We start from the raw sequence: 16,689 nt of genomic DNA, 5'->3' as shown, positions 1-16,689 counted from the left end.
AAGATCATTCATTACACTCTTGGTTTTAGGTCTGTTCCATCCTGTTTTTTTTGTTTGTAGCATTAAATCCAGTAGAGCTGCTGCTTATTACAAGAACAGGTCTGTCAGTAACACAGTGGAGCTGCCAGAGGGAGCAGAGGCTGCTTCAGTTGACTGCTAGGCAGCTGATGCAGATGTGCATTATACACTCTTTACTTTCTAAGTGATCATTACATGAAATCACTGCACAGTAAAAACTCCTCACTGCACATTCATGTTTAAGACTATTTTATTGGAGGAAAATGGAAAATGGTTTATTAGTGATGGCTGGTTAATGAGGATTACGTGCCATATTTCACTCAGTATTTTATATTCATGACAACAGAAACCAAAAAATGTAGATGAGAACACATCTGTTAAAATACAGTATACACTCATTAGCCACAACATTAAAACCACGCTCTGAAACTTCAGGTGCTGGCATTTACCTGTGAAGGTGACTGTCGCCATTCCACCTAAACATCATTACACCCTGGGTTTATTCTTCCTAGGTAATGTCACTTTAAGAGCAGGAGAAGATGCCCACAAAACTACTAAAATAATGACTTGAGGAACACAATTACCTGCAACCTACGTCTTGATTTTTTTTGGCATATCTCTGGCCTGTCAAGGTAACGATTTTCCTTAGGATTTTCCATTTTCCATCTAAAATAATAGTAATTCACTGGATCTTCAGTTCCTCAAATCTTTGGAGTATAGGTAGACCCGTCTTTGCTCTTTCAGCAAAAACAGAGCATTTAACATGCTCATGGCTCTAGCACTGAAATAACAACACCAAACTATCTTTGTTTATTTGGAATTTATTAGTTCTTCTCAGGCATATATCTATTTACCAGCAGAGAGCTGTGCTTTATTGGTTGATATGGTTTCTGACCTATGGTGAGAAATGAAAGAAATAAGGTCTTTTCACATATTTTGTGTGTCTCAAAGCACCTACCTCATACCCATTTATCAGTGACGTGCGGTGAGGGTCGTGACTGGTGAGGCACTGACGTCATCACATCAGATTTACAAACATATAGCTTATTCACCATTTGATTGGCAACAGTTGTTTTGTTTAACATTAACATAGTCTGAAGCAAACCTTTTAGCTCCGGTGTTGGTCTTCCTTTAATTATTATCTTCTGCTTCGATTGAAAGTCCAGTTTAGAAAATTCTTTCAGTTGAGTTATGTAATCTTCCATGTTGAACATAAGGCCAAGCAACAGGAAAAACTAACTGGCCTTGCTAACTGTTTATGGTAGCTTGCCGCCGAGGAGTCGTAGAGTCCCTGGGATCACCAGCGCCCCCTACCATGAGGCACGAGAACTGCGTGCCTCACCTAGTGTCTCTTCGCAGCAGTTTCATGATCGCTCAACACAAGAATGCATTACACACATACAGTTGTTAATGAAAAAAAAAAAAAAAAAAAACTGTGCATTATATACACCAGCTAAAATATAGAAATTTAGTTCATATAGTAAAAGTGTTAGAACATTTTAATAGCCACATGCAAAGGGAAAGTAATCCGGTCTCACTGCATAGCATGCCAGCACAGTTAGTAGTCATTGGCAATGACTATACTGAGCCGCACCACGGATTGCGCAATCCGTGGTGCGGCTCGCCGGGCTGGTGCCTCACCGTTCGTCTCTTAGTATTTGACCGGCAATTGCGAAAATTCAGCGATTTTGAAAAAACTAATCTAAAAATGGTGTAGTTAAATGGAAAAGAACTTTAAAATACAAATCACTGAATGAATATAACCATTTAATTTATTTTTTAATTTTATATTTCCACGATGACAGGTGAGGCCGTGCCTCACCTGCCTCCCCTGACTGCACGTCACTGCCATTTATGCACAAAACACTGGTAAAGTAGATTGTGCATAATGTCTCCTTTAAAGTCCTTTAAATACTTTGCAAACTTATTTTATTTATCAAACATTAAGCTCTCTGACTTGATGAGCTGAGCTGAAGACCAGACACATCATGTTTGTAATAAACCACATATTTATTAACCGATGGATAGGTAGAGATGACTTACACAAACTCCACGAGGTTATTGCCTGTGTTTAAAAATAACCTGTGAACATATAGTGAAATGTCTCAACAGAACATGGATCACATCGTGGTGAGGAGGAGACTGGGACAGATGACCCTTCAGTTAAAATATGTACATGGCATCCTGAATTGGAGACCTTCAGTTCAGCCCTCACCACAGACAGCAGTGATGTGACTGTCATTGGTCCCACTATATACCCCGTGAACTTTGAAGGGAGGGAACAGATTGCCATGGCTGCCTCCTTGCCTGCTGCCAAAGTTTCTGCTGCAGGACCAGGGGACTTTTCAGGTATTTGTACTCCATAAAGAAGCGCTGCACCAACGATGCTGACAGAAGCAACAGCTGGTGCTTTATGAATGTTTTAGGATGAGTAAGTTGTGAATCACTGCCTAACCAGGAGATCTCCTGAATGCTGCAATTTAGCACTTCGAGCTGACTCAGCCCAACAGGTGGATTGGTTTCCACATTTTGAATTAATACTTTGAGAATAACTCATAACAGGCTCACAGGTGTTTTATTTCCATACTATAGAGGTGTCTTCAGATAATTTTTCAGTTGTAATTTTCAATTTTGAAATTAGAACAGCATGTATTGGGAACTAATTTGCCGAAACCATATATGAGGCAACAGCTCCCTCTGCTGGTACACTTTTTTAGGGCCTTTTAATTTAAAAATGAGATACTACTAAATTGGGCACAAAAAGCTTTGAGTTTTAGAAGCTTTTTTTGGTGTGATATTAAGTAATACTGTCACTTTATTATTGGCAAAAAGTAAGATATGAACATGGAATATTGTTCTCATTCAGATGGAAAATTCTTGACTGTATACGTGGTCTCTGACAAGTTAATAAAATGAATGAACATAGTTTTTTTTTTTTTTTCTAAAATTGCATTAGCTTCACAGATGTGAAACATGCCTAAAATACATGCCTAAAATATTCCTGAAACTCTGTTATAATCATCTTTTCTTTCATTTGTAGACTCCTGCTTGGAGAATCCCTGTTTGAATGGAGGCACGTGTGTTGACGGCGAATCACTAAGGTGCTTTTGTTTACCCGGTTATGGAGGAGACTTTTGCCAGACAGGTACAGAGCCAGTTATTTGATGAAAGCACAGATGTCAAATCTTCCAAATATAAACAAACCTTTCTACTTATTCAGACTTAATCAATTTCTTGACACTTTTCCATCTTTCTGTCGCTTCTCTTCTGTCTCAGACCTGGAGACGTGTGAGCCAGGCTGGGAGAAATTTCAGGGGTTTTGTTATCAACATTTTAGCAAGCGGCAGAGCTGGGAGGCAGCCGAGCAGCACTGTCGGTTGAGTGGTGGACATTTACTTTCTGTCATGACTCCTGAGGAGCAGGACTACATTAACGGTAAAAAGTGACTCAAATGAAACAAAAGCTCAGCACAGATTTTGTAATCTGGACGCAAAAATAATCTGACTGGTTGAGTTAAATTTTAGCGCTTAAGCTGAGGAAACAGTGAGTGATGTAGTCAGCGCTGTAGCAATGACACAAATCATTATAACAGACTTTTCTTTAGGTTGTTGGATAATTTTAAAGTTTGCACTATGCTCCAGGTGACATTCATCTCGCAAAGCTCTAATCAGCATTCTTGCCTTGTCTAGGATTTATACCGTCCTCTGACATTAAAAAATGTAGTTACTACATACCTTTTTTGTTTGTTTGTTTAATAGAAAAAACTATAATCCCAATCAATAAAAATCAGGCATGTAGGTCAGTATGAATTTCATTTCTTCTTACAACAGAGAGGGTGCTCTTTGCCACATGCAACATCAGATCTGGAGATCTAAGGATACTCCAACAGCTGAGATATTTTTGGTCACACAAAATGAGCAGGTTTCAAACATGACTGTTCATGCTTCAACATTCCTGAGTCAAACTCTTAAAAAAAATCTAAAGTAATGAGTTTGTTTTTACAACAAGGCACTTTGTCCATGGAAGACACAACAGAGGCCTTTTGTGTCTTCCATGGAATTTGTTTATGTTTCCAAGAAAATCCCAGAGTCTCAAAGTTGCTGTTGGTATTTTGTCTTCCAAAGGGGGCGATGACTTAGTTATCTGACATTCTTGTGATGGTGGCTCCTTTTACTCTGCAGGCAGCAGCCACTGATCATAATAACTGATACTCGGAATGTTATGTAAGGAAGTGTCAAGGAGCCAGCTTCCAAAACCAGAGAGAACTTTCAAAAGCAGGAATGTGTATCATAAAAGATTTTAATTATAAGAGTTAAGTATAAATTAATTCACAATTATGTTGGAAGATAAAATTATGAGAAATGAGAATTATAGGATCCTTCTAAATTGGACCTTATTCATTAATAACCTTTTCTTCTTCTTGCTGTTGACTGTGTTTTCAAAGAAGTTTCACAGAAAAAAAGTCCTAGGTCCTGTGCATGGTAACACTTTAAGTTCTGTTATTTGTCTTAATATATTTTGTATATTATATATTTTTTCAATCTTTTATATTAATAACTAATTTGCAAATATTTAAAAATGGCATTAGTGCATAAAGTGCATTATAACACAGTTGTTTACAGCTTTGAAGGAAGTTTAAGTGATTATTAATGTACAGTATTTGTCACTAATTATAATTTTTCCTTGGCAAAGATATTTTACATTATTTAAGCTGTGTTTCCACTTTTGGGCACTCCCAGGAAGATTTACTGGAAAGGAAAGTCCAGTTGTTGGACTTTCGGGAGAGGAATGTTGCTTTCATGAAACAGTAAAATGTCTGAGTTTGAGCATTTGATATGTGTTCTCTGTGTTGTATTGTGAATGAAATGTGGGTTTATGAGATTTACAAATGATTACATTCTGTTTTTATTTATATTTTACACTTTTTTTGGACTTGGGGTTGTAAATCCATAATCCATATATTCTTATACTAATTTTAGACAAATACAGAGAATATCAGTGGATTGGACTAAATGACAGAACCATCGAGGGAGACTTTCGCTGGTCAGATGGAAACCCACTGGTGAGTTTTACTAGGTGTTCCTCACTTGTTTTGACCAATGAAGAATATCAGAGTTTACCTTAAGATGAAATTCCAAAAGTAAATGAGGAGGTTTTGGTGTTTAACAGCATTTTCTTGGGTTTGGTGTTTAATCAGCTGATTTATGACTGAAAATGAGAGCACAGTCAACCAGACTGCCAAATCTTTTTTCGATTCTGCTCACCTCTCTCGGTCAGCTTTATGAAAACTGGTACAAAGGCCAGCCTGACAGCTACTTCCTGTCCGGCGAGGACTGTGCGGTGATGGTGTGGCATGATGGAGGCCACTGGAGTGACGTGCCATGCAACTACCACCTGTCATACACCTGCAAGAAGGGCAGCAGTGAGTTCACCTCATTTTAATCTTTTCTAATTTCTTCTTTTCTGAACTCTTATTCTGAAAACATAAAAGTAAGGATCTAAGAATCAAATCGGTTTCCAACAGCCTCCTGTGGTGAGCCCCCCCACGTTCCCCATGCCAAAGTGTTTGGGAAGCAGAGGTTGCGCTACGAGACCAATGCCAAAGTGCGATACTACTGTGAAGAGGGTTTTGTGCAGAAACTGAATCCTGTCATTAAATGCCTGCCTGGTGGCCAATGGGAAGAGCCTCAAATTACCTGCATGCCAAGTGAGTTCATCATATGTTTGACCGTGATTAGTCACAGCTATTACTATAAAAACATTCACATGCTTTTGCCATTTAACATGTGAATGTAATGTAAAATAAATACGAATACAGTTTTTCAGATGTTTTCACCAAAAAGCCTTAATAATAGAATATCTTGAATATATTGGAGTGGTCGGTGAAACATTGCTTCAGAAAAAAGCTCCAGTTTGTGTCTTAAAATAAAATCTCATCAGTGTGGCTGAAGAATATTACAGAAAATAAGACATGGATGTACTAATCTCTCTATGAAGTATAAGAAGTAACATGGTAAAATGACCAAGAGTGACAAAAAGTCTGTTTCCAGGTGTGCATATGTCACTGCATTTATGAAGAGCAAAGTTACATTAAGAAGACTGTGTGGAATCTGAAAATAAATTGAGACTGTGGAGTTAATGTAGCCTGCCTACTTCAGCAGCCAGTGTCATAATTACACAAACCAACTTTTGGCAAGAGAGAAAATTCAGCTGCATCTGTCCCTTTTGAGGCTGTAGGACTGTGATGCCAAATCAGCTGAGTAAAGGAAGCTCACTTTTACAAAGTTTGTAGAGAGCAAACTAATCTGGATCAGCTGTCCTAGAAATACTGTAAATCAGACTCCTTGTATAATCTTTAATCTATTCCTTTTTTCATGTTTTCTTCCACCTGTAGCCCATTCAATAGAAGAAGATGTAGTTTCCTCTCATGCTGAGCAGCACGTGGAGGTCATGGTTACAGCCACGGAGAAAGCAACTCCTCTCCCCTTGGACATTAACCAGAATGTTTAAAGCCATCCTGCCTTATTTAAAGAAAAAAAATCAAACATTCCTTCTCCTGTTTTCACACTTTCTTTGTGTCTTTTAAGTCAGTCCTGCCCCATTGTATTACATTGAGTCATTCACATTAACATCATCTCAAGGCCACAGTTCCTATAATAAGGAACAATTTTGGAAAAGTCCTAATTTAAATATGTGTTTTCCAGTGCTAACCAAAGTGTTTGCTTATCTAAAATTTTGGTGCAGTTAAGGAAAATCTGTTCATTTCATTATTTGAAAAAGAAAAGTTTCCAAATATTCCAAGAAAATAAAAGTCCAAAAGCAGTTTTTCTAGACATGCATGGAAACACCTGACTCTCAAAATAAGTTTCTTATGACCCTTATCAAAAGATAAAGTAGCATCTTGCACAAATTTTTAATCAGTAGACAGCATTTTGCACAACATCTGTCTCCCTTTTTGGAATAAATGGGTTTATGTTTGTTCAAAGAATATTCAAGTTTTTTTGCTGGGTTTTGTTTGGAAGAAATACATCCTCAGTTTTCATACAGAAGGACAACTTTTATGCAGATAGATATCTTTTATATATAAAACAATCATTTAGAAGACCAGAAATCTATGGTATAATTAGAGCAATAACTGCAGATTTTAGAGACAATTTAGCTCTTGCATATAAAAAAATGATTTTTAGTCAGTATTTCCTGAAATACACCAAATCAAGTAGAAATCAAGATGATAGATGAATTTTTTTCCCAACTGGTAACATGAAGTTAAGAGATCAATAAATATTTATGAACCAGTATTGTCAGCATAGAACATCAGTTAGTATTACTGTTTTGATGTGATTTACTTTCACAATCAGCCATTCTGTAGCTGACCTGTGTTGTTGTGTTTTAGGTGAAGATGGCAGACATTTAAATCAATTTGTTTAATGACAATGTTGAATTCTTAAATTTGACTGCTGCTATCACACACTGTATTTTAACATATTTGTAACAAACTGCTGTTCATGATAGTTTTACGAGTTCCTGATGGGTGTTAAATGTACTGTAGCAAAGCGTGAATTGATTCTCAGCATCAGCTGGTCTGACATTCACTAAAATCTGCTGTTCTTACAGTCTGACAGATTCTTTGTTTTTATTTATGAGTGAACTTTTTCTTGAATTTTAACAGTTAAAACTGCTTCAGATGTGTCAAGTTTAAAATAATATCACACGTATCTCATGACTGGGTACAATCAAAGAAATTCATAGGAAATCTTGGAGTAGTGGCACATGAGAAAGTGTTGCTACTCATGAAACTTTTTAGTCTTTGAAAGTGTGGTTTAAATTTGTCAACGCAACAAGCATTTGGAAATTCTTTGCTGAGGCTGAGCTGTCTATATAATTGTGAGTCAGCTGCCATATAAACATTGTTGACAAGTTGTTTGTTGCAGGAGTCATTACATGTCAAATGAGAATATTTGGTAGTTTCCCTCATAAAGTTTTATCAATAGGATTTCCCGCCATAGCTGACACTGGTGACAAATTTATCCAAATAGTATGGAGTAATATTTTGTGGCACAGCTGTCCACTATTCCTTTTTTGGTAATCACTACCCTCATCATTATTGGGACCTTCACTTAGTGGCTCTTTGAGTGACCTGTGGCAGCACTTCTGTATGAGCTCCTCCTTTTTTCACAAGATTGGCTCATGGTTGTCTTTTTGCTTGAGGTTGTAGATAAGAGAAGGAGGCAGAAATAGGAACGTTTTAGAAAGATTTTTTTCCCCTTAACTATGTATAGATACAGCTTACATGCAGGTAAGATCCCATCACAGTGTGAGTCAGATCACATCCAGATTTAATCAGTTGCAGCCTGTTTTGTGTTTCTAATGTGTGTTTTCCTGATTTAGACACCATTTAGAAACTATGTGGAAATGAGCTATCAATGGCTAACAACCTAACTCACTTCTTTTGAAGACACACATTAATTTCCCACGTGTGTACTGCAGACTTGATGCTGGTGTCACTTGAAGCAAATCTAAACAGTTAGACTGAACTGTAGCCACAGGGTACTTTTATTCCGAGTGTAGTTCCACTGTTTTTTATGGTGATAACAGAGTATTCTCAAAGGCATCTTTGCATTTTTAAGTGCAGCTTCAGTATACCATCAGAATAATAATGACACTGTCTCAGTTGTTGTTTTTCCTCAAAGAGGTGATCAGTGACTCCCTTTTTATTTCTGTATTTATTTAAATAAAGAAAACTGCCAACACTAATATGAGTTAGATTCCATCTAGACAAACATAAGCCACCTGATTATTTCTGTACTCATTTGGCATTTATTTTGATTTCAGATCACTGTTGAATTTTTTCAGGTTCACTCGGTGTTTAATGACTACAAACTGGAAAGTTGCATCCTTTACAGATTTTTTACATTTTATTTTCAAACAGAGACAAAGTACACCCAAAAAATGAACTTCCTTTGTAGGTGACCCACAGGTAGAGCTGGGTAGGGCCAATCTAACTTAATAATGCTCATATGGACAAACTGGACCACTTTAATCACACTCTGGATCTTGTTCTGACATATGGCATGGAAACTGAACATTTAACAGTATTCCCTGAAAACCCTCCTTTGTCTGATCATTCCTTAATAACATTTAAATTCATAATAATGGATTACACATCAGTGGGGAATAAACTGCATTACAGGAGATATGTCTGAAAATGCTGTATATCAATTTAAGGATATAATTCCTCCACTGTTATCTTCAATGCCAGGTGTCAACACAATGCAGAGCAGCTACCTAAACTCTGCTCCCACAGAGGTCAATTATCTCATTAATAGTATTAAGTCCTCACTGCGTATGACTCTGGATACTGTGGCTACTGTGAAAAAGAAAGTCTCAGCTCCCTGGTATAACTCACAAATGTGTGCCTTCAAGCAGATAACCCGTAAGCTGGAGAGGAAATAGCGGCTCACTAATTTAGAAGATCTTCATCTAGCCTAGAAAAAGAGTTTGTTGCTGTATTGAAAAAAAATAGCCCCCCTGAAGCTTGGCCATCTTACTATTCATCACTGGTCGAAGAAAATAAGAATAGCCCTACGTAGGTTTCTTTTCAGCACTGTAGCCAGGCTGACAGGGTCAGAGCTCTGTTGAGCCAACCATTCCTTTAACCTTAACCTTAGTAATGACTGCATTCAGTACTCTTGACCATAACATTTTATTACAGAGATTAGAGCATGCCATAGGTATTAAAGGTACTGCGCTGCAGTGGTTTGCATCTTGTCTAATAGACTCCAATTTGTTCATGTAAAAGGAGAGTCTTCTTCAGACACTAAGGTTAATTATGGAGTTCCACAGGGTTCTCTGCTGGGACCTATCTATCACTGTTAATGCTTTCTTTAGGCAGTATTATTTGAAAGGATAGGATACATTTTCATTGCTATGCTGATGATACCCAGGTTTATTTATCCATGAAGCCAGATGACAACAGGTAGTTGAATTGTTAAACAGAATTTCTAAAAAAGCCTGGATGACCTCTAATTTCCTCACACGGTGTTTAACCAGATACTTACTCTGGATGGCATTACCTTGGCCTCCAGAAACACTGTGAGGAATCAGAGCCATTTTTGATCAGTATGTCTTCTTCAATGCACATTATAAACAAGTATGTAGGACTTCTTTTTTTGCATTTGCACAATATTTCTAAAATTAGAAACATGTCTCAGAGTGATGCTGAAAAACTAGTTCATGAATGAACTTCTAGGCTGGACTATTGTAATTTATTAAACTTCCTGAAAAACCTTTTAGTTGATCCAAAATGCTGAAGCAAGAGAAGTAACCAGGACCAGAAAGGGAACATATTTCTCCCATATAGGCTTCTCTTTGTTCCTTGGACCCTTCCTTAATTGCAATAGGCCTAGGCTGCTCTCTGTTATTGCTGGGTCATTAACTTACAATATAAAATGCCTTATAGTGATTGCTGTGTGATTTGGCACTATACAAATAAAAGAAATTTAATTGCATTTAAATTATTGGTTGCTGCTACTTGAAATCACTGTTCTTTTGCCATCTTGGTCTTATCAACTCAGTTTTGAAAGAGGCTTTGCCTTCCTTCATTTATATTCCAAGGACTGACAGCATCTAGATGCATGACAAAAAAAAGAGTACGTTTATAGCTAGGATACAATCTGGTGACTGTCTGAAAATTACCAGAAAACAGAAAAAAGTATAACAAAAGAAGCCAAACTGATAATGGGGCATCTTTTTATTGAATGAATTAAATTACATGTCATTAATTTGCACATAAATCAGTCTGTCCTTTACATTTAAACTCCTTTGAAGGGGTTCATATAAACCAGGTCAGTCCTGTTAAACAGACACACTTGGTAGGTTTGCAGAGCAGTTATCATTACAGGCTTAGTGAAAGATGATTGTGCATGTGTAACATAATTTTCTTCAGTTTGCCTCCAATATCCTTATTATTCCATTTGTCTCAGCAGCTTGTCACCTAAAATCACCAACTTTCGTTCTTTTAGTTTTATTTAGTTTTTTTTTTTTACTGATTATTACAGTAATAGGGACCCATAGTTATTTTATTAGAATTTTTAAATGACAATAATGTAAAAATAACTTTATAATTTTTACTGTCATTAACTGTCTCTAGCCTTTCTTATTTGGGCTAATCCTTTGGCATATAAAGCTGTATATACATGTACTGCAGGTTTTCATGCTGTGTTGAGACACTGATGTACAAGTGTGTTTGTTTTTTCAAATTGTCTTATTATTTATTTGTTTTTTGGACTACCTATAGCAATAGGCTCCATAAACATGTGTATTCTTGTCTGGGAATCCAAATGAGCGTACGCCTGCCTCTGGGATGCCTCCACAGAGGTACCTGGGGTTGCTGATGGGAAACCGAACGCTGCCGTCTTTTAGCCAACCGCCATCACACTGGTCAAAGTTATGGAAATGCCAGGCAGCATAAAGCTGGCCAACTGATGCCAACTCAGCTTCCTGACGTTTACAAGACTGCCCTGCCTGTTCGAAGGAGAAAGACCCCGATATGTAGAAGATGGAACCTATGGGAGCAGGAAACATTTGTAGAAACAGATGCAGAGAATGAGTAATCATTTAACTGCTGGCATAACTGTGCTCAAAGTAAAAACCTGCAACTGTTTAATAGCGTTTATTGTTGCTTAAGTCCAAATATCCATCCATCCAGCAAGAGTAAGAGTGGAAGTATTAGTAGGAGTTTTCAGCTGAGGAGTCAACCAAGCATTGTCCTGTTGAACTTTTTTTCCATCATGTCACACCAGCAACCACCATCAGTCTTGCTTTTGTTTAGTAGGTTCTAAGTGTCAGCTTGTTCCTACTGAGAGTCTGAATTCAGAATCACTGCATTGAAATACACACACAAAAAAAATCATCAATACAAAATTAAGTAGCAACACCGTCTACACAACTGCTAATAGCATTGCTTTCATTAACAGGAAAACCACAGTGTGATGAATTTTCTGGAATCTGGGTATACTTGAGTTGCACTGCTATGAAATAAGTCTCCTGTAGTTTCTAAAGGGGAAATTATTAATTAAATGATCACTGCAAAGATTTTTAACTGTGAGATATACTATAACCCTAAGTTTTTCCTTTTTGGAGGGGAGGGGGTTGTCCAAATACAAAAATATATTTTCTAAGGAAAAAAAAAGGATTTTATTTTTTTCAGAACAATATGTCACTAAGTGTTAATACAGCATACAATGCCCAAGGCAGAACATGAAGCCAGTTTGGAAGTGCTAAAACCTGCATTTCTTGGAATAGTCACACTGAGCTGGCTCTAAAAGCAAGCCAGTCCCCATAGACTAAAATATCTAACTTAACAGCATTAAAAGGCAGGTTTACAGCATGGGAGAAAAATCAAGTTGTTTCCATGAATAGTTTTCCCACTGGTAACACCTATATGGTGGGTGACCTTAAAATAATTCACTTTAAAAAGAAAGTCACCCACCAGACCACTAGCCACATGGATAATTTTTAATGGGATTACACAAAAATATGGCTTGCTGTTTGCTACATATTCAGTTTTTGTGAGTTAATTTAACTGAACACTCCACTTTCTCAACCAAAATACGGTGAGCTTGAGCTCCACAAAGCCACCGTGCTGGGAGTCAAAAGATTAACAAGTGCACTGGGAGCATCTGACAGAGGCCCCCAGTCCATGAGATCTTCATTTCCCACCTCCAGCTGAACTTTGACAGCATTCTGAGGGAGGCTGAGGATGCTGAGTCCAAATGGACCATGTTCTGAACCTCCATTGTTGAGGTGACTGCATGGAGGTGGAGCTGCATGGTGACTGGTAACTGTTGTGGTGGTAATCCCTGGTGGACACCAGAAGTTAAGGGAACTGTCAACTTGAAGAAGGAGTCCTATCATGCTTGGTTAGCTTGTGGGACACCAGAGGCAGCTGACAGGTACCAGCAGTAGCTGAAACAAAAACTTGGGTGTGGGAGGAGTTCAGTGAGGCCATGGAACAAGACATTAGTTGGCCTCAAAATTATTCTGGCTAATCATAAGGAGACTCAGGAGGGGAAAGCGGTGCACTACATACGAGGGAGATGACTCACCCATCACTGGGGGCGAGGTCACAGAGGTAGTTAAAGATAGGGTGAGATGTTCAGTCACTCAGAAGGGACTTAGAGTAGAGCTGCTACTCCTTCACATCAAAAGGAGCCAGTTGAGGTAGTTTGACATCTGATTAGGATGCCTCCTGTGCCTCCTGGGGCCCCAGGGTAGGCCCCAGGAGGCACTGGAGATATTTCATCACTCAGCTGGCCTGGGAAGCCTTAGGGCCTTAGGGAAGCCTTAGTGGCTAGGGAGAGGGAGGTCTGGGCTTTTTTTTTAGGCTGCTGCCCCCACGAGCCAGCTCCGGATAAGTGGTAGAAAATAGATTAACTGATGGATGGGGATAAGTATAAATACATTTTTAACTATACTATACTATTCTTCTCCATTGAGATCTAGAAAAGTCTGTTTTATATCTTACCAGATGTCTGTGAAGTGAAGCAGAAAGCATCAAACCGATCATTGTTCTTATCCTTTGTCCCATAACTGCGAATGCCTGAAGGCAACTCTCCTCCACAAACTGGTCGTGGATGAATGATCGGATAATGAACAGTTCCATCAAGGAGCCAACCTGCATTGCACCAATCCAACCCCTCAGTCCAGGCTGCAGGAACAGACAAAGTAATAAAGCTGATCAAGTGGCAGACAACATTAAACTGGGAATAAATGCTTTGAACAGAGTGGTACCTCTGTAAAGCTGGTTATATGTGGCTAATATGCCATCTTGCTCAGCACAAGCATCCTTGGCTTCTTGGAAATTGAATCTGTAACGGCCATTTTTACACTGGTATGGGAAGACCACACCTGGAAATAAAAGGCATGTTGTAAGTGTTTGTTTTTCTCTGCCCTGATAAAATGAGTGCCCCTATGAAGCTGCGAGAACATTTCAGAAAAGCTATTACATACTTCACATCAGTGGTTCTCAAGTGTTTTTCTGGCACACATATCGTATTTCGTAAGCAGGGAAAAAAAGATCCAAGTATAACTTTATTAAAACAAATGTCAGCATGAAAACATGAGCAAACTTTTTATTTTCTCTACTCTACTCTACTATTTGTTCAAATAGTTTCACTTCACTTCACAGTTCTCACCTGTTTTTGTTCTACAGCCCACCAGTGGGGCCTACCCCACAGTTTGACAGTCACTGATTTGCACCAGTAACATCTTTTAGCTGGTGTACACCAGAAATAGCATGCATAGTCAAACATAAAATGATATGTTTAGACACCAGGTAGGAGAACATTCCTTCAATTTTACCTTCAATCCTCAAAGTAATGGTGACACTCTCATCCTCGATGCCATTGACCAGCTCACAGCGATACATGCCACCATCTTCCAATTCAAGATTGCTGAGCTTTAGGGAGGCGTCCATGGCGTGAGCCTTCCGTAGAGAAGCTCGCTGTCCAAGAGGGCCATATGGCTTATTGGCATGTGCATTTGATATCATAATAATATTTTCTGGTCCAACGTTCTCTGGTTCAATCTTTGTCCATTTAACCTTGTAATGGCTGGGTTTGATTCTCAAGATACATGGCAAGGTGACATTATCTCCGCTTCGGCCAGTGACATCTGCAGACACAGGTGGCTCAAGAAGATACTTCAGCTTCTTCGATGCTATGGGTAAAAGATCCAGTATCAGCCAGTACCAATCAAAATTAAATCAATACAGTACTAACAGAAACTACCATCATGATGATTGGTTTGTGGGTAAACATACAACCTGTTCGTGTTACACTGAATGTCATTGCTTTGCATTCTTATGCTTGATTTTTACCTCTTTAGGTTAAGTCCATAAAATGTTTAATTATTAATGGAACAAGACCCATTTTTGAGGTGTTTTTTTGGCCAAACTATTTTCACCTATGGTCATTAATAAATCAAATTCGGTAATGGATTTATTTCTCCTTGTACTAGTCGAGGGCAGATGTGAGTCAGGTATTAGAGTGGGTCTACTGCCAGCTGGAATATTGGCGGACTCATCCCTTGCTCCTCCAGTCCACATGTTGAGGCATCCTTGGACAAGATACTAAGTTGTGAGTTGTCCCTGATGCACTTTGTGTGCTAAATTGAGTAAAAAGGTTCTATTTAAGTACCAGTCCATCTACTATTAGAAGTTGCCTTCTATATTGTATGCAATCACGTATATAGTTTTCTTTGCCACACTGATAAAAATTTTATCCTTATATACAAGGAAGGTTTTAGTGCCAATGATGGACATCGTGCTGCAGACAAAAGTTAGTGCATGCTTGTATTTTATATAACAACATCAGATAAACTCTGACTAGGAGTTCATTACTGCGCAATATTGGTGACAACTGCAAATATGAATGGCTTCTTTTTCTTTTACATTTGTGTGTAGTTGTTCAAGGCATGTCTGCTCCCCCATTGGTTGATACACATATAACCCATACATCCCTTAGAGGTGTGTGCTGAAGTCAGTACTTGAATATATAGCTGCAAAGCATTACCAAAACTTCATCAATCATGTGATACTAATGGGATTTTACCTGCTCTCTCGGGGGTATATAAAGCTGAAGACCAGGTGAAGATGCTTGAGATCAATAAAAGAATCACTGCACAGTTCATTATGAAAGGTGTCACTCTTCCACCTCCTGCAACTTACAAGAAAACCAAGTTTTAACTATATTTTGTTCTCACACATGGCCTGGAATTAACAATCAATAAAACTTTCACCCAAGAAAAATTGTGATGCATTTTACATTCCAATGTGTTTCCCAATTTTCAAGCTGAAATTAGCAAAGGCAAAGACAGAAACCTGTGTAGTTGAGAAGGCGCAGCCGTTCTATCATCCTCCCGCATTGTCCAGCATGATCTTTTCAGTGTCCAATCAGAAAATTCTCTGGATAATGCATAATGTTGTTTCTCTACTATTTATCTCTGTTGGGTCCTCTGTCCAAATGCTGAGTGTTCAGCTGTCATCAATCTTTAACTCTCACTCCCTCTCTCTCCTCACTCTGGTCATATGCTCCTCTCTGTAATCAACAGTGTGTAAACTGGGCTGCTGTCCTCTCTACTGTTTGATATTCAAAAGCTTAGTGTTTGTTTTCATTTCTATTTTTTTCTTTCTTCATGTTTATCAAATGGGAAGCAAAATATAAAAAAAGAACAGAAAGTTTGTTAATGCAATACTTTGCGATTTTCCCTGGGTGGTTATGACTATGAATCCAATAAGCATTAGCATTTTAAATGCTACATTTTGGTACTGCAGGTAAAGTACACAATAACTAGTAAAATGTGCCATCACCCAATGACCAATGCCTACAGTTATAAGTAAATCACTTCTAAGTGAGTGAACCACCACCTCAACCTGATAACAACCAGTCTAACTAGCCAGCAAATTATGTCATGTGCAACCTAGTTAGAGCAGATTGTAACATCAAGAAAATGTGCTTGCTGGCTGTGACTCAACTTGCCGTTTGTAGAAAAAAACTGTTGGACAGCTGCACATACTGGAGCTTAATTTCCACTCCCACAGTCAGTCATAAACAGATAAAGAAATGCCTTTAAATGTTCTTTTGCTGGGAATTCCCACTCCACTATAATTGG

The 16,689-nt window shown here is 38.3% G+C and overlaps 2 protein-coding genes across 3 annotated transcripts in view; one reads left to right on the top strand and one right to left on the bottom strand.

Moving 5' to 3' along the window:
- bcan (brevican) overlaps positions 1–7,631 on the top strand; it is a 30,502-nt gene extending 22,871 nt beyond the window's left edge. Inside the window, exons 9-15 of the mRNA XM_030750950.1 lie at positions 2,131–2,367; positions 3,059–3,163; positions 3,295–3,453; positions 4,998–5,080; positions 5,296–5,440; positions 5,543–5,725; positions 6,413–7,631. Of these exons, the coding sequence (XP_030606810.1) occupies positions 2,131–2,367; positions 3,059–3,163; positions 3,295–3,453; positions 4,998–5,080; positions 5,296–5,440; positions 5,543–5,725; positions 6,413–6,528 (1,028 nt within the window). The 3' untranslated portion in view covers positions 6,529–7,631. The remainder of the gene's footprint in view (positions 1–2,130; positions 2,368–3,058; positions 3,164–3,294; positions 3,454–4,997; positions 5,081–5,295; positions 5,441–5,542; positions 5,726–6,412) is intronic.
- Positions 7,632–10,828: 3,197 nt separating this feature from the next.
- hapln2 (hyaluronan and proteoglycan link protein 2) lies at positions 10,829–16,032 on the bottom strand. Of its 2 annotated transcripts, none has more exons than XM_030750453.1 (6): positions 15,899–16,032; positions 15,630–15,740; positions 14,380–14,736; positions 13,810–13,926; positions 13,544–13,726; positions 10,829–11,582 (listed from the first exon to the last, which is right to left on the bottom strand). In XM_030750453.1, exons 1-6 carry the CDS (start codon positions 15,930–15,932, stop codon positions 11,305–11,307), a joined length of 1,080 nt encoding a protein of 359 aa, XP_030606313.1. In that variant the 5' UTR covers positions 15,933–16,032; the 3' UTR covers positions 10,829–11,304. The 2 variants fall into 2 exon arrangements, with proteins under 2 accessions (XP_030606313.1, XP_030606314.1); XM_030750454.1 differs by having other exon boundaries at positions 15,630–15,734; positions 15,899–16,026.
- Between the last annotated feature and the right edge of the window lie 657 nt (positions 16,033–16,689).

This window comes from Archocentrus centrarchus, chromosome 16 (genome assembly GCF_007364275.1).
Source record: "Archocentrus centrarchus isolate MPI-CPG fArcCen1 chromosome 16, fArcCen1, whole genome shotgun sequence".
NCBI classification, from domain to species: Eukaryota; Metazoa; Chordata; class Actinopteri; order Cichliformes; family Cichlidae; genus Archocentrus; species Archocentrus centrarchus.
This window is presented reverse-complemented; position numbering and strand designations above follow the sequence as displayed.